The sequence below is a fragment of the Manis javanica genome, chromosome 10 (genome assembly GCF_040802235.1).
Source record: "Manis javanica isolate MJ-LG chromosome 10, MJ_LKY, whole genome shotgun sequence".
NCBI lineage: Eukaryota > Metazoa > Chordata > Mammalia > Pholidota > Manidae > Manis > Manis javanica.
Window position 1 is genome coordinate 36,440,359 of NC_133165.1, and position 27,219 is coordinate 36,467,577.

At 46.1% G+C, this 27,219-nt stretch overlaps 1 protein-coding gene across 3 annotated transcripts; it reads right to left on the minus strand.

The window, feature by feature from the left end:
• Positions 1-404: 404 nt before the first annotated feature.
• FKBP6 (FKBP prolyl isomerase family member 6 (inactive)) lies at positions 405-27,219 on the minus strand. Of its 3 annotated transcripts, none has more exons than XR_012121730.1 (10): positions 26,818-26,854; positions 26,376-26,465; positions 25,988-26,079; positions 25,401-25,603; positions 24,084-24,203; positions 18,383-18,577; positions 18,158-18,267; positions 17,098-17,190; positions 14,228-14,275; positions 405-839 (listed from the first exon to the last, which is right to left on the minus strand). XR_012121730.1 is itself a non-coding variant. In XM_037003057.2 (9 exons), exons 1-8 carry the CDS (start codon positions 27,082-27,084, stop codon positions 17,100-17,102), a joined length of 984 nt encoding a protein of 327 aa, XP_036858952.1. In that variant the 5' UTR covers positions 27,085-27,219; the 3' UTR covers positions 406-839; positions 17,098-17,099. The 3 variants fall into 3 exon arrangements, 1 of the variants encoding a protein (XP_036858952.1); XR_012121729.1 differs by lacking the exon at positions 25,988-26,079 and adding an exon at positions 27,028-27,219 and having other exon boundaries at positions 406-839; positions 26,818-26,935; XM_037003057.2 differs by lacking the exons at positions 14,228-14,275; positions 25,988-26,079 and adding an exon at positions 27,028-27,219 and having other exon boundaries at positions 406-839; positions 26,818-26,935.

Genomic DNA, 27,219 nt, shown 5'->3' on the forward strand with positions numbered 1-27,219 from the left:
AAGGATCCAAGGGCAGCCCGGGCGGGCGCTGTGAGGACACATGACTGTGGGATGGGGGTGGGACCGCGAAGAGGGCGTCTCCCACCTCCGCTCTGGGTGGGGGCGAGAGCACAGGTTAGGGGCCCCCACCTGCCTGCCGGGTGCCCCCAAGGTCTCCAATTCCCTGACCCCACAATGGCTCTGCACAGACGGGAGCGTCAAGGAAACCCCAACCCAAATGCATGAGCACGTGATTATTAAGTAAATTGAAAACAATTGCTCTGGCTCTAGAAAACAAACCCCATTCCCATTCTTACTGATCCGACTGGTCTTAGCAAATGGCTGTTCCTCTACCCCACCTACTGACTTTACAAGTTTGGTTGAATTCACACAATTTATACTGGATCTTGCAAGGACAAGGAAATGTTTTATTTATTTTCAACAACATTTGTAACATAATTCTCTCTTTCCAAAGCAGAGAGCCCTATACAACACACAAAGCAACCTCTATTTGTGCTCACCCAGGGACTCGAGCAGTCGGAAAGGGGCTCCAACTGGGAGAAAAACCAAGGACTAATTCCATTTTTTAAAAAAACAGCAACTGCCTTAAAAAAAAAAAAGCATTTTCCTACTTGTCAGTAGCTACAGCTTCCCTACTCTATGAAAATGTGAAACAGCAAACAGCACCTGTGAAAACACATTTTAGCAGGTCAGAGATGAGGCAATGGCCCAGGGCCGCAGAATTTCGGCCTGGCTTCGGAGCAGGGCCCCGCCGCAGAGTCTACATTGGGGCAGTCTTTCCAAAGGCCTCCGAGAACTCCAGAAGCCTCGCTTCTCTTGCTTGTAGTTAGCTGGAGAACCTAGGAGTCAGACACAGCAGTTAGAAACACAGCGGGACTCGGCTGTCCCAGTGCCCAGCAGCGGCACCCTGAAGGTGCCACGTGAGGTCACAGCCGTGCATCAGCGGGAGCCACACCCAGCCCTGGCACACCCTGATGCCAGGCGCTGTACAGCTCCTATGGGGTGGGTCCTGGGAAACGGTTACCCATTAATACAGAGGCTTTGAAATGTCAAATCAAGAATACAGGAAGGTCCCAGAAAAGCAAGAGAGGACCCTAAGATCACCCAGTTCAAGGATGAGGCTCTCAAATAAGTGACTCACTTATGAATACAGGGAGAGCATTATTGATTAGTCTCAACTGTTTCATGGGAGAGCCACTTCCTTAACCATTTGAAGATGTAAAAAACACCCCCAAAGAGCCAAATGTATGAGCAGCCACTTTTCAGTGGGACAGCACAAACCCCTGAATGCATGCCAGGATGGCCCAAGCCACTCAGGATGGGGCCAAGTGAGGCCAGACAGGCTCTCATGCACAGCACAGCACACACACGCGGCCAGCAGGGAGACAGGGACTCCTGAGTTCCACTATTTGGCACAGTAACCCTGGGAAGGTCACATGTCCTGTTTCCTATCTACAGAGTATGCGTGATACTACGTACTTCACTGAGCTGTGACAGTTACCTGAAGGAGGTACACAGTGAAAGCTCTCTGCCCTGGGCCTTGAGCCGCAGAGCCCTGGAACACAAAGGTGGTGGTGAGCAGCCCACCAGGCCACGTTGGGGGCTCAGGGTCTGAGGAGTCCTCCTCTGTTCCCTTCCAGAACAACAGCAGTTTCTGAGGTGAAACTTGCCCCATGATTCCCCCCCTGGGGCAGCAGCAGGTGGGCACAGAGCAGGGGGGCAGGGGGGGCAGCTGATGCTTCCTCCTTGATTGTTCATCAGGCTTCTCATTTAAATCTAGAACAAACAGCACTTTTTGTGCCCATAAATACTGTGGCTCTCTGCTGGTTAAGCCTTTGATGGCTGCCCTTTGTAACAAATTATAGAAAAATATGGTGCCAGTGAAGTCACCACTCCTTCGGAACTCTTTTTAGTGGGATATAGAGATGAATAAAATAAGGTAAAAGTATTATGGCCATGAGAGTGCAGAATAACAAAGGTTGCTATTTAACATAAAATAAACAGAAAGACCCCTCTGAAGAGAGGACATTTGAGTAAACTGAGCTCTGAATAGTTAGGAGAAGAGCTTTCCAGACTGTACGAATACCAGAGTAAAGGCCTGAGAGTCAGGAATGTGATGGGAATGTGAGAGAAGCACTGGGGAGGCCAGTGCGGCGGGCAGGGCATGAACACGGGAAGGGAAGGTGGGAAATGACCATGGAGCTGAGCAAGGGGCCCTGTCCTGCAGGGCCATGAAGGCATCGGGCACAGCTCACTTCCCATTTATTCCTCGGTGAACCCACCCTGCCAGGTAAGTCCAGCCATCTCAGACCATTGTACTGGAGAGGCAGGTGTGGATCCAGAAGACAGTCCGCTCGCAGGCCCGACCAAGGTGAGGGCCGCCTGAGCCACTAGAGTGGGGAGCCTGTGCTGTGCTCTGCTAGGCACCCCGAATAGGGGTAGGGCAGAGTCACAGAGCAGCTGGATGGGGGCACGACCACGAGGATGCATGAGGGCAGAATGTCAGAAGCACTTTGCTGCCCAGCCCCAAGCAGAGTCATGGAGGAACAAGATGTGAGTAGTCATAGCTAATGATTCTGATGCAGTCACACCAAGAAATGTCCAGCCTCGGGGCAAAAACTACTTTGACACCTCCTCTGACCACTGGTAATTACCCAGCTTGAGTGCCAATGGCAGTCGTGATTTTCAGGCCCAGAGCTACCTGTGAACCAAGACAGAGGCCCGCCTCCCAGTCAGTAACAGCAGAAGGCAGCGCGCTGGAGTGCGGATGCAGCGCAGTTAGTTAGCCCCCGACTACTGCCAACTCTGTTCTACGGACATCAAATGTGCAGGAGTCACCCCACTACTAAAGTGGAGAATGAGTTAGTTTACCCTACATAGACCTTAATCCTTTGTCAGGGTATTATATATGGTAGTTTAAGTCAGTAGACAGAGGTTTTGATACAACTATTTAGACATTTGAATGAAGAGGATGTTAGATCATTACTTCAAATTAAGGGTATACATAAACTGTCAATAGCTTAAAAATTTAAACAAAAACCATGAAAGTATTAGAAGGAAGCAAGACATTCCTTGTCGGTTAAAAATGGGAGCTGAAAATAGACACTAAACAAATTAGAAGATATGAAACTTCAGTAGGACGCAAGGACGCACAGACTGAAACAGTGGAAAGGTACAAGGGGGCTCCAGGCACAGGATCTTGCTTCTGGGACTCCAGTCCGCAGAAACAGGACAGCCTCCTGACAAGCTGCTACCTGTAGGGGCGGGGAGCCCCTTCCTATCAGCACGATGTGCTCAGGCTGCCTCTGGGCCCATGCAGGGCTCTGCCTGATTCACAGGGGCCCTGGTCCCTCCTCCACTGTCTTTGCACATCCGAAAGCCCCCCTCCCCCGAAGCTCTTCCCTCTGCAGCATCAAGCAGCTTGAGGAAAGCAAAATATTCCTATTAACCTGTGATGAAGAGTAACTTTAGTTCCCTTTTCCTCAAATTCGCCTGCTCAGTGTAAAGGTCTTTCATTACAAATGTCCCATCAGTGCATTTTTCTTAGGGAAGGAACTGCTTTTTTGTGTAAGAGGAACTCTGCTGTTCTCCCACAGCAGTTCCAAGTGTGAAATATTTCTGCTGCTGCCACATCAAAGATTCATCTCTGCAGACCACAGTAATAGGTCACAGGGCAAAAAGGAGTTTATCTTTGTGACAGGAGGGCATTTGATGACAATCAATCCTGATAAAAGCCTTTAGTAAAAAAAACATTTCCTTAACGTGCTAAAAAGAAAGTATTTCAATCAGAAGTCAGCATCACTTGACAGTGCTGCAGCCGCAATTCCATCACAGCTGAAAGGTGGGATGCTCAGTCATCCCCACAACGTAACAGCGTTCTGGAAGCATTAGCTCCAGAACTGGGTAGGCTCTGGATAAAACAGGAGACGTAAATGGTGGACAGGAGAAGACAAATTTACCATTACTTGTGTATGACGATCACAAGCCTAGATATCCAGGGAAGCAAGTGACAGAACTATTCAAAAGCTAAAAAATTCAGAAAGGTGTTTGGTTACAGAGAAACAAACAGGCAATTTACAGAAAGGACACCTGACTCTGTAAACTTGGGAAAAGATGCTTGATCAGTGGCAGGCTAATTCTAATTCTGATCCCACTTCAGATGCACCAAGATGGCAAAGATTAGAATGTCTGATAGAAATGACAGCATAGCTATGGGAATGGAGTTTCCCCGTGACAGCCAAAGTGGAAGGGGACTTAAGTTGGTACAGCTGCTTGAGAGGTCAGTTTACAGTACCTAGTTCAGATGAAGATATACATATCACAACCCAGTGATGTGAAATTTAAATAAGTATCACAGAAAACTCAGAATGGAGATAATTACCTTACCTCCTATCTATTAATCCCTGTAATATTATGATACCCTCCCAGAATGGAACGCTACTCAATCATTTAAAAATAAGGTAGTTTCTTGTGTGCTGGCTTAGAAAACACCCAAAATGCATTAAGAAAACCATAGTACCGATGTATAATTCTGTCTGTGGGGAACATTATGCATACACTCACATTCTCAAATAGCCATAAAACCCTTCAGGAAGGATACACATCAAACAACAGTGGTTATCTCTGGAAAGTGGGCTTGGGGCCTGGAAACTTTTACTTTTCCCCTTTTCTGTTTAAACTGTAAACATGTAGTATCTTTATAATGTAAATGGTGACAAAAAGTTGGTGGGTGGGGTGGGTAGAGGAAACGGAAGAGCAGAATGCTGGTAACTGTTGAAGGTGGGCAATGAGTACACAAAGGTCATGCTATTCTTTCTCCCTTTGAATAGGTTTAAAAGTGTCCATGATTTAGTTTAATAAAATGGAAAAGGAAAAACTGTTTCAATCTAGTCTGTGTCCCATGAAATGATTTTAGAAATAAACCCTGTAATGGATATTCGTTCAGCATGAACACGGTTCCTGGGAATGCTGGTGGGTAGAGATAACCTCTAAGACTAGACACTGGGATTTTATGAGCTTAAAAGTTAGTTGAACTTTTAAACTGAAACCAATAAAAAGTAACACTCCAGCATAAATGAAAAAGTATCAAAATGGAGAAGTTCACATTTCATTTTGAAAATCCAATACTCTTTGCACCCTGAAGTGCGGTCAGAGGAAAAAGCTGTCACCTATCCCTGGCTCAAGGAAAGATAAGCCTGGAGAGCCACAAAGACAAAAGAAGTCCAACGTAGGCAGGGACCACAAAGGTCCCGTGGAGCGGATGCCAGCTGAATATATTAATACTCAACAAGCTGCTTGTGAAGACAGCAAACCCCAGGCCTGGGGACAAGGCACAGTGTGAAACAGAAACTCGAGCAATGATCTGATCAGTGTCCACAATAACTGCACAAAATAATGAGCAGTAATCAAAGAAGAGTGTGAAAATGTAACCGAGAAGACGGAGAGGTGATGTAATCCTGGAACCATGAGCCGGAGGCTCTGGAGCCCAGGACGTTTTTGCTGGAAACCCGAGGACAGAGCTGAGGATTGGGGCAGGGTGAGCAGAGTTCCCACGGCATCCTGTGCCAGCCCCACGTCTCAGCCTTGCTTGTGGCACTTCCCTTGCGTCCTGCACTCACGAGCGGACCAGAGGAAACCGACAGCCCCTAGCAGAATCCGTGAGAAATCTCTGGAACAGTGGGTCTTAGCCCTTTAGGGATCATACAACCCTTTGAAAAAAGTCAGTCAAGGCTTGGATCCCTCCTCAAAATCCCAGAAAGTGCGCCAACATTGTACATGAAGGCAAAGATTCAAAGACCCTCCCTGAAGCCAGTTACCTGGTTCTGTTTCTCAAAGGCACTTAGTCACCTGGAAGAGCCCCGTGCAGGAAGCTCAGATAAATTCCAAATGAGGGAGAGTTTTGGGAGGAGCCCCAGCACACTTGATTTTGTGATGTTGGGTCTAGCCACCCTGCCTGTTGGCTGTGTCCTCCAGCCGGCCCGCTCTGCCGCCCTACCAGGCAGCGGTCAGAGCTGCCTCTCCCCACCTCGGCCCCAGACCCTGTGCATACACACTACTGTTTGGGGGTTCATGGAGCCCCTGATGCCCCCGGCAGACTCTCAACTAAATCTCCCCTTTGCTTCCCTGGTTTTCGCGGGGGCTCGTTCTCCTGTTCCTGACGTCTTTCTCCAATTCCATGTTGGTGCTTCTGTGGTCCATTCTCAGCCCGGTGCCTTCCTCGTCTATACCTCCTCCACGTGACTCACTCACATTCCTGGATTTTACTGCCCTACAGAGACTTGTGGCCGCCACGCGCTCTCCAGCCAGCCAGCCTCACTGCAGAGACCTCGACTCATGTCCAGCTCTCTGCTAGCCCTCATGTTCCTCAGGCCCCAAACTAAAAATGCCTGTCCTGAACCTACTTCAGTTGCTAGTACCTCCAGGGCCCCGACTATCAAAGCTGGAGGTCCAGGCATCAGTCTTGATTGTTTCCCCATCCCAACACCAACTGTCTGTTTCTGCCTGCTCAAATAGCCCCCAAATTCTGCTCCTTTCCACTCACCCCACGTCTGCATCCAGGCTCTATCTGTTGGCTGTGAACGTCTTGGGCCCAGTCTTCTCCTTACAGCCCTTACTCCCCCAGCCACCAGAAGGGGTCACTTTAAGCGAGGAAATGCTCCAAAGAAGGCTGCTGTGATTATCTTTGGCATAGGAAGAATTAAGCGTGGAACATTTGGGAGGATATAGGTTCTGAGTTACCTTTAAAGCGATTTTAAGTTCCCTAGTAGATGTTGATAGATAAGAGGGTATGCCAGACAGAATAATGATCCTTAATTTTCAGAGCCTGTGACCATGTTACCATATATGGCAAAAAGGACTTTGTGATTAAATCAAGGATGAGCTAGGAGATTATCCTGGATCATTTGGGTGGGATTGCATATAGAAGGATCCTTATAAGGGTGAGGTGGGAGGGTCAGAGGAAGAGAAGGAACAATGATGACAGAGGCAGAGGGGAAGAAGGGACCAACGGCGAGCTACAACGAGGCCAGGGGGGAGATTTGAGGGCGCTGTGCTGCTGGCTTTGAAGGTGGAGGAAGGGGCTACTAGCCAGGGTGTGGGGGTGGCCTCTACAGGCCATTTGTTACCACAGTGACAGAAACCGAGTACACAGGCATTTGCTTACATTCATGGCGATCACAGCCAGCTAGCCCTTAACCCCTAATATCGAGCCCTGCAACATCACAGGATGCCGGAGAGAATTGCAGCACAAAGGCTTGCGCCTGTCTCATGTCCCTCTCTGTCAGGCTGTGCCAAGGACCAATGTGGTGCTGTCCCAGGCGTCCATGTGAGCATCCAGTCGTCCTCTGTGCTGGAGAGCGTCGGTGCCCACGGCTCTACACTCCCTTTGTCTAACAGATTGAAAACCCTTCCACAGGTTCTTGAAGCTCCTGGGCTCATCCCAGTTCCACAGCTGCTTCCAGGTCTGCAGCGGCTCTGGCAGAACCCAGACAGGGCAGTCCGGAAGCTCCGGTGTCTCAAGGAGCTGAGACACTCAATGGACGTTAACCTCCTAGTGCTCAGGCTCACTTATTGAGCTATCTGCCTCTACCCTTTTTTATTGGAATCCATGCCAGGTATTACATATACCTGGAGACAGGGTTCACACACCTCATTATGAACCCAAGAAATAAAAAACTGACTAGACCAACATCTGATGGAACCTAGGGAGGTGCACAGTGACCTTGAAGTCTGATCCCTTCATCCCACAGATGATGCAGGACACTTGGCAAAGGTCACAGCAAGACAGCAAAGGCTGAGAAGCAGAACTGCCCACCTTCCAACCCTGTAACAAATGGCAAAAGGGCACTTCTGTAGCCACTGGTTTTGAAAATTAGAAAAGGGAACCTAGTTATCTCCTGAAATTTAAGTAGCCTCACCCACAAAGAACACAGGATCCCTTAAAGTAAACCTCAGTAGGAAGCAGGTCTGCAACCCATTATGGCTGCCAAGAGAGGATGCAGAGTGCAGTGAAGGATCAGAGATATTACCAGGGGAAATGCTTTCCCAGGAAGGGGCAGGCTGGAAAGGGGCCAGCCTACGTGCCGTTATTTATAGTCACACAACAAAAGGATGACTTCAGTGCCACCCCATGAGCTGGGAGAAAAGGCATTTCACAGATATCCGAAAGATCAAGAGACGGTGTCTAACAGCCTGCCTGGAAAACTATGTGACCCTCATCTGACAACAAGGAATGCTTGCCTGGCCCAGCTACCCTTGAGAAATACAACTCTATTTTGAGCAGACAAAAAAAAAGTAGAGATGCAGGGAATAAAAGTCAGAATTAATAGTACATAAAGTTACAAAAACACCTTTAAAGAAATTATTTGTTCAGGACTCAGACATGTTTAACTGGGTGCATGAAATATCTTTACAGACTTGATAGCAGATGTCAGATTTCTTTTTAATCTCTTTGTGAAGAAGGGAATCAAACATTCCCTGGCAAGGTCCAGGTGTACAGTGAGAAGCGTCGGCTCCTAGGGTTTCCTGGGAACTGGACAGTCCGGCCTGGACACAGGAAGGCTATTTTGGAACAAGGGAATCCCTGGCCCCGGAGGAAGCCTCCAGCCTGTGTTGGCACCAAACTCAGTGCGGCCCACTCTGAACCAGGACTAAACCCCAGAATCCAACTCACGGGGGAGCGCTCATCACATCCTGGCCTTATTTCCACTGGAGCCTCCTGGGAGCTGCTCTGACTTCCCAGAAAACATTTAAAAGTCTGTTAAGATATTCCTTCCCTGAGGCTGACCAAGCAAAGTGGCACAATATTCTTAATTCTACAGCCCAAAGGCTTAACCTTTTGTAAGTACAGAAAGCAGAGAAGAGGTAGGAAATTCGTAAATATCTGAGAGGAATAAAAATCCATGGGCAACCAGCAGTAACCCTCCGAATGAAGGAAGAAGCTGAATATATTTAAAGCTTCAGATATCATCTGGGGTTTACATTTCCAATCAAATTAAATGAAAATAGTCAGTTGTTTACACGCAGCACAAAATTCTCCACAGGAAAAGGGTCTGATATTCTGTCCCCAATCTGTAGGATGGAAATGATGTCTCCTTCAAAGGCATGTTGGGAAAGTTAAACGGAAGGGTTTACAGACATCATGAAGCACTACAGACATGGGATGGTGCTCAGGCTCTGGGAAGAGCTGGTGGGAAACCCTCTGCCCGCTCAGTACAGAACTGCTCCCACCCACAGACAGACACAGGCATGATAAGAATTCCAGAGACCATACAGGAAAGAGTGACATGTGTAAGTCTGTAAATACTCAAAATGACTCCTAGGAAATATTTGAACTTACTGACATTTAATTAACATCCTTCACATAAAAGAGTTCTTACTGGACAACATAAAAAAGACCCACAAGATGGAGAACCAAGATGGCAGCATGAGTAGAACAGCAGAAATCTCCTCCCAAAACCATATATATTTTTGAAAATACAACAAATACAACTATTCCTAAAAGAGAGACCAGAAGACACAGGACAACAGCCAGACTACATCCACACCTGCGAGAACCCAGCGCCTTGTGAAGGGACTCTGCCATACTGGAAAAGCAGCCTGAGGCTGGCCATGCCCACAGCAACCGCGGAGCTTACTCCACAGCGGCTGGGCTAGAATTAGAAACCTCGTCTGCGTGCAGCTGCCCAGCACAAGCTGCTAGGGGTCCCCATTCTCCCAGGAGAGGAAGACCACAACTAGCAAGAAGGGATGTTCTTTTAGTCAACACACGCACCAGCTCCCCACAAATACCTCTATCGCCACAACAAGGCAGAAGAATTTGATACAGACCAAGATCACAGAGGCAAACCCTGAGGAGATAGACCTAACCAATCTCCCTGAAAAATAATTAAAAATAAAGCTCATAACTATGCTGATGGAGCTGCAGAGAAATATGCAAGAGCTAAGGGATGAAGTTTGGAGGGAGATTACAGAAATGAAACAATCTCTGGAAGGACTTAAGAGCAGACTCAATGAGGTGCAAGAGGCCGTTAATGGAATAGAAATCAGAGAACAGGAACGCATAGAAGCTGACGCAGAGAGAGATAAAAGGATCTCCAGGAATGAAAGAATATTAAGAGAACTGCGTGACCAATCCAAATGGAACAATATTCGCATTATAGGGGTACCAGAAGAAGAAGAGAGAGGAAAAAAGGGATAGAAAGTGTCTTTGAAGAAATAATTGCTGAAAACTTCCCCAAACTGGGGGAGGAAATAGTTGCTCAGACCACGGAAGCACCCAGAACTGCCAACAGAAGGGACCCAAAGAGGACAACATCAAGACACATAATAATTAAAATGGCAAAGATCAAGGACAAGGACAGAGTTTTAAAGGCAGCTAGAGAGAGGAAAAAGGTCACCTACAAAGGAAAACCCATCAGGCTATCATCAGAATTCTCAACAGAAACATTACAAGCCAGAAGAGAATGGCATGATATATTTAATGCAATGAAACAGAAGGGCCTTAAACCAAGAATACTGTATCCAGCGCGATTATCATTTAAATATGAAGGAGGGATTAAACAATTCCCAGACAAGCAAAAGTTGAGGGAATTTGCCTCCCACAAACCACCTCTACAGGGTATTCTAGAGGGACTGCTCTAGATCAGAGCACTCCTAAGACTAAATAGATGCCACCAGAGAAAATAAAATCACAGCAAAGAAAGCAGACCAACCAAATATTAACTAAAGGCAAAAAATAAAATCAACTATCCACAAAAGCAGTTAAAGGAAACACAAAAGAGCACAGAATAAAACAACCAACATATAAAGAAAGGAGGAGGAGGAATAAGAAGGGAGAGAAATAAAGAATCACCAGACAGTGTTTAAAACAGCTCAATGAGTTAAGTTAGACAGTAAGATACTAAAGAAGATAACCTTGAACTTTTGGTAACAAAGAATCTAAAGCCTGCAATGGCAATAAATACATATCTTTCAATAATCACCCTAAATGTAAATGGACTGAGTGCACCAATCAAAAGACACAGAGTAATAGAATGGATAAAAAAGCAAGACCCATCTCTATGCTGCTTACAAGAGACTCATCTCAAACCCAAAGACATGCACAGACTAAAACCCAAGGAATGGAAAAAGATATTTCATGCAAACAACTGGGAGAAAAAAGCAGGTGTTGCAGTAGTATCAGACAAAATAGACCTCAAAACAAAGAAAGTAACAAAAGATAAAGAAGGACATTACATAATGATAAAGGGCTCAGTCCAACAAGAGGATATAACCATTATAAATATATATGCACCCAACACAGGAGCCCAACATATGTGAAACAAATACTAACAGAACTAAAGGAGGAAAGAGAATGCAATGCATTCATTTTAGCAGACTTCAAATGCCACTTACTCGAAAGGATAGATCCACCGGACAGAAAATAAGGACACAGAGGCACTGAACAACACACTAGAACAGATGGACATAATAGACATCTATAGAACTCTATATACAAAAGCCACTATTTACAATAGCCAAGAAATGGAAGCAACCTAAGTGTCTATCAGCAGATGAATGGATAAAGAAGATGTGGTACATATACACAATGGAATATTATTCAGTCATAAGAAGAAAACAAATCTTACCATTTGCAACAACATGGATGGAGCTAGAGGGTATAAATAAGCAGGCAGAGAAAGACAAACACCAAATGATTTCACTCATCTGTGGAGTATAGGAACAAAGAAAGACTGAAGGAACAAAACAGCAGCAGAATCACAGAACCTAAGAATGGACTAACAGTTACCAAAGGGAAAGGGACGGGGGTGAATGGGAGGGAAGGGAGGGATAAGGGAGGGAAAAAAGAAAGGGGGCCTTACGATTAGCATGTATAATGTTGCGGGGAGGCATGGGGAGGGCTGTGCAACACAGAGAAGACAAGTAGTGATTCTACAACATCTTACTATGCTGATGGACAGTGACTGTAATGGGGTTTGTGGGGGGGACTTGGTGAAGGGGGGACCCTAGTAAACATAATGTTTTTCATGTAATTGTAGATTAATGACAAAAAAAAAAAAGACCCATGAGAAGAGTGGGAAAAGGATATCAAGAGGCCATTTGCATAAAGAACACAGATGACCATATGCACACAAAAAGATGTTCAACTTCACTAGAAATTGGGTTATACAGAGTACAGTGACATAGCACTTACAGCCACTACTTTAGGGAGAAAAACTCTACCTGAGGACCACCTGGGAAGCTGGTGTAAGAGTTGGTACCCAGAGCAGAGCCCTTCCCTTTGGTATCTAAGGGTCCCAAAGCATTCTGGTTGCCTCCCACCTGCTCAGCCTTAAGAAGGAATTGAGAAGCCCTAGCCAGGTACACAGAGCTCCTGCTCAGTTTTTCTACTGTTTCCTTCTTAAGTGTGAAGGCAAACTAAGAACCACCAGCCATTTGTGCAAAGCTGGCAGCATGGAAGAGAGAAAGAAAGGTCAAAGCTAACAAGCAGAAAAATAAACATTTCAGGGAACATGAAAAAATGTGGAAGAACAGTCTTTACCTTTTAGGGAGACACAGGGAAATGCCTGTGGGTGAAATGATTTGATTACTGGGATTTTCTTAAAATTAATCCAGCCGTGCTGCCTTGGGGAGAAACGGGTGCAGCCATAGATGAAAACATCACCTTTACATTGATGATTCCTAAAGCTAAATGTTGAGTACATGGCAGGGGGATCACTGTACTATTCTCTCTACTTGTGTAAATTTGGGATTTTTTCACAATATAAACAGGGTGAAAAAGAGTGGGACACAATGAAAAAGGGAAATCTGAAAAGAACTTGTGGATTCAAATATTTGACCACTGAAATTAAAATACAAATAAACAATGGAAGAGTTGGAAAACGAAGTACATCTCTAGGGCAGGGTTGGGATTTGGGGGAAGAGACCATTTTAAAGAGTCATAAAGGCTGTGGAGGGTCACTTCAGGAGGTCCGACATCCAGGCAGCAGGGATCCCAGAACAGGAGGATTAGGCAAACAACAGGAGAAAATGTCACTATAGAAATATTATAGAAGAATTCTTAGCTCTTAAGAACTTGAACTGCTAGATTTAAGGTGCCTGTCTATAGGACTTGAGTATCGGGTGTATCTGAACACTTTACTGTGAAGTTTTAGATGAATCGAGAACAAAGAGATATTTAAAAATTGCAGACAGAAAGAAAAAAACATTCCTCGGCAGTGACCACCCAAGGCTCAGCCTGCTGTCTGACTTGCACCCAGCATCTGGAGTTGGGGCATCCTGAGGGAGATGAGTCCTGGGGGCAGCAGGGTGTGAGCAGGGACAGGAAAGGTCTCAGCAGGAGGGGCCCAGGGCCCAGGTCTGAGTGGGTGAGGTGTTCTAAGTAGGGCTAAGGGGACAGATTCTAACGGGGGAGGGAGCTTTTAACTAGGGGAGAAGCTTGGTTGGGGAGGAGGTTCTTCATTCCAAAATGTACACCCAGCTGTGTGTTTGTGATCAAGTGTGAATCAGACAAAGAGTTGGAAAATTTATCTTTTACACATCTACATTACTGGAGAACATCAGCACGAGGAAGTAAGCCAAGAAAAGGGATCTGGGAAATAGTGGACTCAGTGCAGGAGATAAAAGTCTCAGAATGGCAGCTGTGCACCAGACCCACAGGACAATCCGTACAGATTGTTACACAAATAGGGAGATTTCCAAGACAGAGGTCACCTAGAAGAAAGGAAATTCTTAGATGGTATGGTACCACAGAGCTTTTAAAGAGATCAACAGTTCAAGGAAGAAAGAAATTCAATTAGAAATTGCAGGAACAACAAAAAAGGGGGGAAAAAGCAGGGTAGCATTCATTGGCTTTTCCGTTAGTGATAGCATCGGCTGCGGGGGAGCATAGGAAATACTGCCATTAGCTTATGAAACCAGAAACGTCAATATGAGTGTTATTTTCACTACAACAATCTAATAGGGGACCTAAATAATGCTATATAACTAAAAGGGAGGAAGAAAATGGTACTTATCCTATCCGAGCAGGCAGTCAATAGATATATGTCTAAAACTCATAAAAATCAGGAAATGTCAATATAAACATAGTATTTAGCTATATGGAAGAATCCCTAGAAGAGAAGTTAAAACTGGTTTCTTCTGGTGAACCCTTTTGTATAGATTGGTTTTCAACTTGGTGGCCCAGGGCCTGACTGCCAGATTTCAAATCCCCAGCTCTTCCACTTACCATGTAACCCTGGCAAGTTACTTAGCTTCTTCATGTCTCATTCATCGTCTATAAAACGGAGATAATATGTACATTTTAGTGATGGTGTATTAAAACAATCTACACATGTAAAAGAAAGCCTGGCATATAAAATGTTTCATAAATATTTTGATCAAAATAGAAACAAACTAAGGGAAAAAAACCCCAAATAAATGGTGAGTGATGCTATCAAGACAACGTAAAAGAAAGATAAATGACAAACCAAAAGCAAAGAAGTTAAAAACGATGCCTAGGTAAGACGACTGTGGGCAGTAGCCACCCCACCTCCCCGTCTGTCTGTCTGTCTAGACCAAGCAGCTTACCTTGTGAACACTCCAGGGGGTGGCGTTCCCCCTTACCCCAGGGACGAGTGATCACTCCTGAGCTTCTAATTCTGCCCCCACCAACCACCACTTAAAACTTCTCTACTCCAGAATACTTAGCTTCTGTTCCTCCCACCATTGCCACTGGGCATCTTGCAGACCCTTGGGCCTTACGGACATTCTCCTTCAGCTGAATTCCTGTTTGTCACTAGGATTCTTTTTGACAGGGAGTACCTCTCATCCGTTCTGGAGGGGAGGCCTCCCGTGCCTGCCTCTTTCCATTCCCCTGGTGAATTTACCCGCAGGCTGGCCCAGCACCTGCTGGCTCCATTGCAGGGGGGCCCAAAGTCATGCAGCAGCACAGTGAATGCTGCAATAGCTAAATGCCCTCCATGAGCATCTTCCTCTTACCTGCCCATCATCTCCTGCCCCTTATGTTTTGGGAACAGCAGACTTCTTACTTCAGACACTCATGGCTGCCCAGTTCCTACTATGTGGTGCTAGGAAAGGGTGCTCTTTCTGGGCACACCCCTCAATAGTCCTGCCTCAGGAGCTTCCAAACTGGAGCTACGGCTGGTCCAGGAAGAAGAGCGAGGCATAAAGTAGGAAGAGTCTCCCTCAAACAGAAAGGCTGCGGGAACGGGCACCTGAGCACTCCTTACAAGCTCAGAGCAGAGACGGGACGAGCCCCTGTGCCCTGGGAACCACAGGTTCACCTGCTCCTTTGACTTTTGGCTGCCCCAGGGCCCTTTGGTAAATCTCTTTTTTAGCTGACACTAGATGGGTTTGTGTCACTGCAATACCAAGAGCCCTGACGGCCAGTACAAGAGCCCGCCTGGAAGGTATGGTTCCAAAGAGGCTGGTCTAGCACTGTTTTATACCTGAGCCAACAAACATTTACTGAGTACCAATCATGTGCTAGGCACGGTTCCAGATGCTAGAAAATACAAAGATGGAAAAGACATGGTCTCTGATCTCAGAAAATTCAGAAGCATCCAGCATCTGGAAGATGAGACACAGACAAGTCAGTGCTACCTGACATCTTGGGAGGCAAAGGCAAATTTTAAATGGTCCTAGTCAGTCAAAACCAGGTTCAAAACTATCTAAAAACCCTGAACATCTCAAGTGACTGACTAGGCACAAGTACAACAGAGGAAAAGGAGAGCGAACACCAGCAACATGAAGACCAACACGTGCTTCGACCCCAGCAGCAGCAGGGCTGTGACAGTTACAGTCACTTTAGACCCCAGTACAGTCACTGCTGTGGTAAAATATATGGGAAATACATGGGAATATGTGGGAAACTACAGCCTCCCAGACGCCGTACTGCCCAAGAAAGCCGGGAGGCAAAGCCAGCGGGAAGGCCCCGCGCTGCCTGCCGCTGGGTCTTAGGCTGTGTGTCTAGGACGCCCTGGCGACTGCAGCCTCCCTGACAGGCAGGCCGCACGGCCCCCACTGCTACTGGATAGTCACAGTAGCCAAACAAGAGGAGTCCTCTGCCTGTCTCGGTTCAGAGGACCTGCAAGTACTCCAGTGTCCCCGGAGGACCTGACGGCCAGGGTTACAGGGGTAGGGGCAGTGAAGAAGGCCACATGTACTCCTCATATCGACTGGCAGTTTCTGATAGGGCAGAGGGCAGCAGTGGGCAGGTCGCTTGCGACAACATCTGGGATGAACAGGCCTTCTCACAGCTGCCTCCTCTCGAGCCCCTTTTGCAGCGATGGAGGCAGCAACAAAGGAGAGATTTATCACCATGAGCCCGTGCGGCAGCTGTTTTCTTGTCATGCCTTGTTTAACTTCTCTCAAGAGAACAGAGCTATCGACCGAGCTAAGCAGGTGTTTAAGGCAGGTGATTTTGTTTCCATTGACTTTCTTAAGTAATAGTAAACAAGACTAGAGGGTTACCACAGGTACTCACAGGGAAACCTGAACCCCATGCCCACTGAACCCCAGTGTGTGTGCTGCCCGGGAACGTTCTGCTCTGCACCCCGTCGGTTCCCACACTGGCAATGAGCAGGACTGGAGCTGCGCACAGCCCCTGCCTGACCCTTGACATCTGGACTCGGCTTAGTCAATAATGTGTCAGTTATAAAGTGACGTTGGAGGGTTTCAGGTTTTCAGAGAAAACCCGACTAAAAGAATCATTATTCTTCATTCCAAAGCTCAGATAAACCATCCCGTTAATAACTATACTCATGGTTTCAGGTTCTTAGCTACTATGAGGGAGAGGGTAACACAAAACATGGGGGGGGATTTTTTTTTTTTAATTTTAAAGCTTATGGCTTCCCAAACCTATAAATTTAACCTCTGGCTCTGGGTGGACTTCCCAGTCTCTGTGATTCCCTCAGTGAGAAGGCCCACAGTGTGTGCACCCTGCACTCTGTCATTAGTTTCCAAAAGGAACTTTTCCATTCCTCCCATCTACCCTAAATTTAGTCAGCTGCTATTCACTGGTGGTCCAAGGAGAACCACAACTTTCATATACTGGACAAAATCCTGAAGCTTTTTATGCTTCAGCTCTTTGATTACCTTTAATTGTCTCCTACGACAGAGCCACTATCACAAGCAGCAAACATTCGATGACACATTTCTTTCTCTTTATCCCTGTAGTCCTGGTAATAGCTGCAGAGAGACACACTAGTTAGAGAAGGTCTGTCTTTGTAGGAGGTGACATCTGGTGGCTGGAATTCTCCACTTAGGTCCAGAAGTGCTGAACATTCAGCAGCTCCCGAAGTGAATCAGGAGTGGGTGGAAGCCATGCTGGACAAGTAGGGGAGGCAGGGGAGGCTCCAAAGGGCTGTTCAGAAGCCCCTAGACAAACCCATACTCTGAAAGGATGGCAGCCTTGGAAGCCAGGAGCTACCTGCCAGGCTGAGTCGCTCCAAGTGAAGTCTCACACTCAGTAGCTTCTAACTTATCTCTAGATTTTCATGCTGAAGAATGATCAGATGCCCAAACTTCTGTATCTAATTTGATGGGATACTTTAAATACAAGAAAGGGAACTGCTGGGTGGTCCTAAAACGCCTGACATGTGAGAGGTGTGCACACTCAGACTTTAATGTCAGGAAGCTTTAAGGAGCAATCTAGACTAGATGGTTAATGTTCAACAGGAGGAGAGAATCTCACCAATACAGAAGAACAAAAAAACACAGGATCTCTTAAGAGGTGATGGGACTGTGAGTAACTCCTACCTCTATGCTGGTATTTTCGAAGTTTTCTACAATGAACGTAACTTCTGCAATCAAAAAGTTACATTACCGAAAGACTGGTATAGATACCACTTGGAAACCAGAAAGTCACGCTATGCTATGAATCAGACCTCAATGATCCATTTCAGATCACACCAGGATTTATGACACCTTTCTGCAGTCAGCTGAGAACAGTGGCAAGTGGGAAAGAGTATCTGGAGAGCAAAGCCCTTTTAAAAATTACACCAGCCCCCTTCTTTCAGGGTGCTTATTTGGGGCAGGGGCACAGGAGATGGGAAATATCCAGACCTGCAATCTGGAGGTTCATCCCACCTTCCCGCTGGGAGCCTCTGGTTTAGAGCTCCTTCTCTGTCTGCACTCCTACAAACAGCGGTCTCACCTGGCCAGCTTCTTCAGCTCATTATTGATGTCATGATTGAAGGGCTTTTCCTTCTGGGCCCGGACTAGAAAATCTCTGGCCTTCTGATACTCAGTCATGAGGACACATGCCTGTCAAAGGACAGAATTTCAAAGCTTATCTTGAAAAGACAGTATTTTTGCAGCCCAAGTTATAACCACCACTTTTTTAAGCCATTTGTTCCTGGGTCCCTGCCCACCAACACACCTGTCCACACCGGAAGAGGGCCTTGGCATTCTTGCAGTCAATGGTCAGAGCCTGCTCTCCATAGCGCAGAGCCACGGTGGGTCGCTCCAGCTTCAGATAGGTTAAGGACAGGTTAAGGAGGACAAGAAGCTTGGCGGCCTCCACCAAGTGCTGCTCTTCATGGGGTGCTGATCGCCGGTGGAGAAGCAACAAGGCCTGTGGATAGAGAAGGCAGGTGGCCAGTAGGAGTGATATGATCTTGTCATAGGGAGCCCCAAGAATCCTCATACACGACTAGAGCTGAAAAATGAGCTCAACAAAATTGTGGGACATAAGATCAATATATAAGAGTTGTATTTACAACTCCATTTGCAGTAGCATCAAAAAGAAATTGCAATACATGTGAAGTGCAAGACATGTAAAGGGAAAACTACAAAACATTGTTGAAAAGATTTAATGTTAAGTGACAGTATTCCCAAACTGATCTACAGATTCAATGCAACCACTACCAAAATTTCAGCAGTCTTTTTTGCAGAGATGGTTAAGCTGATCCAAAAATTCATTAAGGAAATTGAAGGGAAACAGCCAAAATAATATTTAAAAAAGAGAACAAAATTGGAAGACTCACACTTTCTCATTTCAAAATTTACAAAGCTTAAAAAGGAGTGAAATTTGGTACATGCTACAACATGGATGAACCTTGAAAACATGCTATGAGAGAAGCCAGACAAAAAGGACTACATATATGATTCTGTTTACATGAAATGTCCTGGAATCAGGAAATGTATAGCAACAGAAAGTAAAACAGGAGTTATCAGGGGTGTAGGGGGGATGGTCATTGCTAACAGGTACAATTTCTTTTTGATGTGAAGAAAGGTCCTGGAATTAGTAGTGATAGTTGCACAACTTTGTGAATATAATAAAAACCACTGAACTGTATGTCTTAAAAGTGTAAATTTTATGGCATGTCAATTATATCTCAACAACAGCAAAAGAAAAAGAAAGTAATGAAAGCAACGCCTGAACAGTGTCAACATGCCTAGAGAAGACTCCATTTGGAAAATGTTGACCTAAGTGTCCATCAGTAGATGAACGGATAAAGAAGATGTGGTACATATACACAATGGGATATTATTCAGCCATAAGAAGAACACAAATCCTACCATTTCCAACAACATGGATGGAGCTAGAGGGTATTATGCTCAGTGAAATAAGCCAGATGGAGAAAGACAAGTACCAAATGATTTCACTCATATGTAGAGTATAAGAGCAAAGAAAAACTGAAGGAACAAAATAGCAGCAGAATCACAGAACCCAAGAATGGACAAACAGTTACCAAAGGGAAAGGGACTGGGGAGGATGGGTGGGAAGGGAGGGATAAGCACGGGGAAAAAGGGAGCATTATGATTAGCATGTATAATGTGGGGGTGGGACATGGGGAGGGCTGTGCAACACAGAGAAACAGGTGGTGATTATACAGCATCTTATTACACTGATGGACAGTGACTGTAGTGGGTGTGTTGGGGGGACTTAGTGAGGGGGGAAGCCTGGTAAACATAGTGTTCTTCATGTAATTGTAGATTAATGATAGCAAAAATAAAAAAAGAAAAGAAAAAAGAAAAAAGAAAATAAAAGAAAATGTTGGCAGAATGGAAGACATGCGAGAGAAGACAGTACTGTAGGCAGAAGCTACCAGCCTTCCTTGTCTTCCCTTCACCTCTGAGCCCAGGCTTTTGTTATGCCAGTTTCTGTCCTCACACCTTCTGAACCGACTCTGGTCTCTGTCCCCACCCACCCCGGATCTCTCACCTGAATTCTGGTTCTCACATCTAAACGGAATCATGGAACAATCTGCCACCTGGCAACAGTCTTCTACTGACCATTTTTACCTGGCTATTCTCATTAGTAACCAAAAACTGAAACTAACTAAATCTCTTTCCCAGTTATCTCTGTTTTTAAGTTTTTCACAGACCAGAAGCATCGAAGTAATGCTATTCTTCTGCTTCCTTCATCACTTACATATAAAACTTTACCAACTCTAGCCATTCATGTTTTGAAAATATTTCCAGAATCTTTTCTTCTATCAGCATAACTCACACCTTCTTAAATACCTTCCTGGACCCCTGTAACAAGTTTAGCTGCACCATGCTTAGGAACTGTTCTAAGATATTCATTAATGAAAGTTTGTCCCCTCAACACGTCCTGCATACACAGTGTACTGGTAAACATTCAACAACCAGCTCTCGGGGGAGGGGGAGCCCTGTAGTATTTGTCTATTCCTGTGGTGTAAGCAGTCCCACCATAGCTAATTTCAAGCTACTAAAGTAACATTAACTGGCTTTCAAAAATTCCCAAAAGTCTTACGATTGGCTCTCATGAGCCCCAGCGTACCACTACTTGTAAGCTTTGTCTCTTTCCAATACGACTTTTATCAACTCAACTCTCCCCCAGTCATCCCCTTCCATCCTCTCCATCAAATCCAAATCAATCTAAATACATTTTAATGTCTTCCTGAATCTCATGGCCTCATCAATATTTCCCTGCTATTCTTCAGATGTAACCTGTCTTTCAGACTAGGCATCCACCACCTGCCCCCTGAATAGGCACTGTTCACTTCTATACCTTTGCTCATTCTTTTCTCCAGCCCAGACTTAATTTCTTCCCCTCTATTTCTCTGTTACTTCATCCCTCTAGACTCAGTTAAAGTGCTGTTTCCTTTAAGAAGCTGCTACCAGATGTTTTAGCCCACAAAAATCTTCCTCTCTTGAGAAAAGCTACAGTACTAGGTGCCTTAGATCTAATTTAGTTGTTTCCCTACATCTTGTCTTCCTAGATAGATTTAAATTCTTAGAGAACTGATACTTCTGTGTCCCACTCAAGGCTAAGAAAAAGGCTGGGAACAGCAGCGCTTAATCAATATCGATCTGCTGCTGTAGAGACTGGACATTGCTAAGCTCCTGGGTGAGCGAGGCAGACTGTGCACACAGCCTCTGCTCTCGCCGATCCTAAGGAATAGAAAAGCACAGTCCATCATGAATGAAGAAGAGGGATGATCAATAGCAGACCCGATGTGGTTGAGTGAACGGTGATGGTGTGACCGATGCAGCAGAGCAGAATGCCAACATACAAGAGGCCAGGCTGCAGCTCAGAGGCCTGACAACTGATGGCACTAGGATCTGACACTATCAGTGGGTAGAAGTGGTAAAGGAGAATGGCTTGAAAACTCCCTGTCCCTAAGTGTCCAGATGGCTGCTCCTTCCCACCACCTCAGGAATCAGGAAGTCTATTTTCTGCAAAAATGGAACCAAGAGACTCCTGATTCAGGGACAGAAGACAGTAGAAGGCAGGAAGTTACTGTTATCAGGAAATTGATAACAAGGGTAGTAAATGACAGTCTCAACACTAGCCAGTGAGACCCTCTGTCCTGGTCTCCTGCTCAACAACCCAGATGTCGGCAGCTCAGCACTTATGCTGGGCAGACCACGGAGAACCAAATGGCCCCTGAAGAGATGCCTAGGTGCTGCCAGGTGGGAGGCAACTGTGCTACAATCTGCCCGCCAAACTTGGAGTTTTCCAGCAGCTTCAGCTGCCTCTTTCAAATCCTAATGGATGGCCAAGGAGCAGACATCAGGGAAAGCCTCCGTGGGAGAGGTGGCCTCCTGTCTCCCAGTCCTTGCTCTTGCCTTCTTCCATGGGACAGGCACAGCCCATTTTCTTGCACTTTGTAGATTCTGAGTGAAGGTTTCTGGCCATCCTGCATTGGGCAAGTCTGTTGGGACCATTTTCCCAATAGCATTTGCTCACTTTGTGTCTCTGTGTCAGATTTTGGTAATTCTTGCAACATTTCAAACTTTATCATCATCACTACTGTATGTTATGGTGGTTTGTGATCTTTGATATTATATCATAATTGTGTTTTGGCACCACAAACTGTGCCTACCTAAGATGGTGAACTCAATGTGTTCGGACCACTCCATTGACTGGCCATTCCTAGTTTCTCTCCTTTTTGTTGGGCCTATTCCCTGAAATGCAATGATATCAAAATTAGGCCAATTAATAACCCTACAAGGGCCACTAAACACCCAGGTGGAAAGAGGACTTATACATCACTCACTTAATATCAAAAGCTAGAAATAATTATTGTCTTCCTTAGTGAGGAAGATATATTGAAAACCAAGATAAGCCAAAAGCCAGGCCTCTTGTACCAACGGTTGGCCAAGTTCAGAGCACAAAGGAAAAATTGCTGAAGAAATTAAAAGTGCTCCTCCAGTGGCCACATGAATGATAAGAAAGTAAAACAGCCTGATTGCTGATATGGAGAAAGTTTCAGTGCTCTGGATAGAATACCAAACCAGCCATAATATTGCCTTAAGTCAAAGCCTAATCCAGAGCAAGGTCCTACCTCTCTGCAATTCTGTGAAGGCTTAGAGAGGGGAAGAAGCTGCAGGAAAATAGTTTGAAGCTAGCAGAGGTGAGTGCATGAGGTTTAAGGAAAGAAGCTGTCTCCATATCAAAAAGTGCCAATGCATAAGCTAGAGCGAGTTATCCAGACCAGCTAGCTGAGATCGTTAATGAAGATGGCCACACTCAACAACAGATTTTCAAAGGAGATGAAACAGCCATCTATCAGAAGACGACACCATCTAGAACTTTCATACCTAGAGAAAAGTCAATGCTTGACTTCAAAGCCTCAAAGGACAGGCTGAGTGTCTTGTAAGGGCCTAATGCAGCTGGTGACTATAAGCTGAAGCCAGTGTTCACTGACCATTTCAAGAATCATAGGACTCTTAAGGATTATGCTTAATCTATTCTGCCTATGCTCTACATATGGAACAAAGCAGCCTGGGATGATAGCATATCTATTTACAACTTGGTTTACTGAATATTTTAATTCCACTGTTGAGACCTACTGCTCAGAAAAAAGATTCCTTCAAAATATCACTGCTCACTAACAATGTACCTGGTCACCCAAGAGCTCTGATGGAGATGTGCAATGAGATTAATGTTTTCATGCCTACCAACACAACATCTACTCTGCAGCCCACGGATCAAGGAGGCACTTCAACTTTCAAGTCTTATTATTGAAGAAATACATTTTGTAAGGCTGCCAGATTATGATACCTCTGATGGATCTGGGTAGTCAATTGAAAACCTTCTGGAAAGGATTCACCATTGTAAATGCCATTAAGAACATTTGTGACTCACAGGAAAAAGTCAAAATGTCAACGTTAACAGGACTTCTGCAGTGGATTTCAACCCTCAGTGAGTAACTTTGAATGGTTCAGGACTTCAGTGAAGGAAGTCATTGCAGATGGGAAACACCAAGAGAACTAGAATTAGCAGTGGGGCCTGAAGGTGTGGCTGAATTGCTGCAATCTCACAAGAAATCTCAACACAGTTGCTTCTCACAGATGAGCAAAAAAAGTGTTTGCTTGAAATGGAATCTACTCCTGGGGAAAAGGCTGTGAAGGTGGTTGAAATGAGAGCAAAGGATTTAGGATGTCACAACCTGAACACACCCACGTAACCACGTTCAGATCCAAACACAGCACATGACCAGGCTCCTCCAGATCCCATTCCCTCGCCCAGTCAGTTTTTTGGCATGAGGATTTTTTAGTAAGAGTTTTCTCAATGGCTGCATATCAAAAGTAGAACAAGGGATGAGATAGATCTTTCACACAAGTTTTCAGGGTCTAAACTTTTATTTCTAAAGCATTCTCACCCGTTTATATCTCACTTTGGCATCATAGAAACGATTTTGGCGGAAAAGGTAGTTGCCAAACTCCCGTTCAGTAGCTGCTACTTTTAGGACCTTCTGAAGCGGAAACTCATTTTGTTGCTCCTGAGAATCAAAGACAAGGATACCTGGCAAGGGAACCGAAAGCACAATGCCACGACGCAAGTGCTATGATGGCTGTCAGGTTTCTTTCCTTCAAACTGGGAACTTTTGTTTCCTGCCGTGCATGTGCCAGGCAGTGGGCTGGGTGCCTCTGCAGAGATCATCTCTGTGAATCCCCAAGGAAGCTGCAGCAGGCTGGTGTTATTCCTGCTCCTGTTTACAGACCCGAGCCAGAAGATCTACTTCTTTAAGCCTCCCAGAGATACTCCCTAAAGAAATGGTTTCTCATAGAAAGTGACGGAACCTGCTAAACACAGAAATCAGGTCTCCCGGCCACCGTATGTCCCACACGCATTGGACAGGCCTCGGGCTGCCCAGAGCCCTGCTTGTTCTCATAATCGTGATGCTCCAGCCTGGGTAAGTACCAGAATCTTCCACAGAGCCTCTCTTCACATACACATGTCCTGGCCCTACCCTCAGAGGTGCTAAATCAGCACACTGGCGGTGGGACCCGGGCCTCTATCTACTTTGTGGAAACCTGAGAAAAAGGTAAGATTCCTCCCTGGAGGGGATGGTGGTTCAGCTGGGGGGACAGTTGCAGATGTAACCCTAGATGGACATCTAAGGCCACATGTACAGTGAGGGTGAGACAGCACAGCAGAGTGTACATGGCTGCAGCGGAGACTGAGCCAAGCCTCTCTGGGACAGGTAAGTGAGCAGCTGCAGAGGAAAGGCAGTGCTTAAGTTATGGGGACAGAGGCTGCATGGCCCGCCCACCTGGGATTGTCCACACTTATTAACTGATGGGGTAGCAGGACGTGAGCTATAATTTCTTTCACTCTCGGGTGTCCTGGGTCAGACACTAAATACGGTCAGCCTAGTTATAAGCTACCAATGCTTGACCTGCTGGAAACCAAACAATGTGGAGGAGTAAATGTTTCCTGTCTTGCAGAGGGTGACTCAAGAGTGCTAATCGCTTGTCCTTAACAAGCCCATAGCCTGACTTTGGCCCATGAGTCATTATTCAGACAGACATGTACTAGCAGTGAGGGAACTTCTCCCCCCACCCACCACCACCACCACCACCACCACCACCACCACCACCAGCCACACTAGTGCGGAGGTTCATCGGCAGGATAATTACCAACAACACAAACCCATTTATCTCTAAAGTGCTGACATCTGCGCTCCAGAACTCACGGCTGAAAGGGCATAAAACTTGTCTGACTCAGCCGAGTCCAGGAAGTCAAGCAGCTCAATCTCAAACAGGACAGTGGTGTTTGCAGGGATCAAGGGAGGGCAGCCTAGCGTTCCATAGGCATAGCTCGGTTTGAACAGAAACCTGGCCAGCTCGCCTCTCTGCATGCTCAGAAGGCCCAGCTCCATGCCCCAAAGGGTAATATCTGGAAGAAAAGACAACTGGTTGAAGCCTCTTGCTCCAACACTACCCACCTCTTCTGCCTTCAAGTCCAAATCCACAGGACACTGTGGTCCCAATTCACTTCCCAGCCTACTTTCCCACTCCACCACCATCCCCAAACTCTAGAGTCTTCGGCTTCAGGCTCTGCTACATTCTGGCCTCTACATCTTTGGTTGTGAAATTGCTTCTTCCTGTGAGAAATTCTGCCTCACCCTATGCCCAACTTCTCCCAATTGAAATCTTTTTCAAAAGGCAGGGCTCATTTCAGACTCCCCCTCTCCCATGAAGCCTTCTCTGATCTTCCCAGCTGGAATCACTTGTGCCTTAAGCACTCCCACATCACTGCTTTTATCCCCAAGGAACTCACCCAGTTCTACCAGGTTAGTTATCTGCACACAGGTCAATCTCTTCCACACTGACTGATGGGTTCCAATCATTTGAGAACATCCTCTCTTTACACTGTGCATTATAGGTAGTAAGCATTCAACAGATGATTACTTAATTGGCTAGTAAGCATTCAACAGATGTTTAATTATTGAACAAAGAAAAACCCCACACCTTATAGTTAAGTCAGTGCAAAGATAACCTTGCGAGGCAGGCCATCTCCCAAATAACCTAGGTTGGAAGGGGGAATGTGGGAGAGAACATGGCTGATTTAGCAAAACCTGGCCTCAGAAAAACCAGCACAAAGAATCTGCGCTCTAGACGGTTTGCCCAAATGATTCCTTCTTTCCCAGTTCCTAATGTGAACTTACCCTCTCCAAGTTTCATTAGCCGAGGAGTCTTCCTAAAGTAATTAGAATCAAAAGGCTTATCCATGTGCTCCAGATATCCAGAATATTTTACTAGGGCAGAAGAAAAGCGACAGTGAGGAAAACAGAGCAGATACAGCACCTCTATATCGAGTCTCTTTCAACTTAACACAAAAACTATGGAAAACCCTTTACTCAACGTTTGGTTGAGGAGCTTCGCAGTGTCCCTTGTCCACAGAGGGCTCACACAAGGGGGAGACAGGTTCCCCCACTTTCCCTTAAAAAACCAAGTTCTAACAAAGCATGTTCTACCCTATAAAATGCTCATTTGAGAAAAAAAGAAAAGAGCTTCTCCCCTCCCCAAAGTCAAGCGCAGTGAAGCTCGCATAGCCACCATCACTTTCTCAGGGTCAGGGGACAGATGGCACCCGGCCACAGGCAGTACCTAGCACTGAAGCATCCGGTGTCACCAGCTCTCCAGCACCCTCTCGGATGACAGCCTTCAGCACGCCCCGGTCCCCAGAAATGTCCAGCATCCTCTGACTTAACCGCTCATACAGAGACTTGCAGGGAACGAAACACACTCTCAGGGCCCTGGGTTTGCACCCGGACCCCGGCGCCCCCAGCCCCGACTCCCCAGCGCCCGGGCTCTCACCTGGCCAGGGGCGTTGCCACCTTGCAGGACTCCCGGGTTCTGGGCGCTCCCCCCCATCTCCGCGTGAGCCTTCAACACGGCCACTCGGGGAAGTTCCCGAAGCCCGCCGCAGTCCAGCAGTCCCTTTATATCCTGCCCTCTGCCCGCGAGGGCTGCACTCCGTTCCGGGGTCAGCCGCAACCAACTGCCCGC

Coding starts and splice junctions, on each gene's coding strand:
- FKBP6 (XM_037003057.2), bottom strand. CDS start 27,084: ATGGGGGGGAGCGCCCAGAACCCGGGAGTCCTGCAAGGTGGCAACGCC. Junction 26,936..27,027: donor GTGGCAACGCCCCTGGCCAG/GTGAGAGCCCGG, acceptor GTTCCCTGCAAG/TCTCTGTATGAGCGGTTAAG. Junction 17,191..18,157: donor GAGCTGAAGAAGCTGGCCAG/GTGAGACCGCTG, acceptor GTCTCTCTGCAG/CTATTACCAGGACTACAGGG.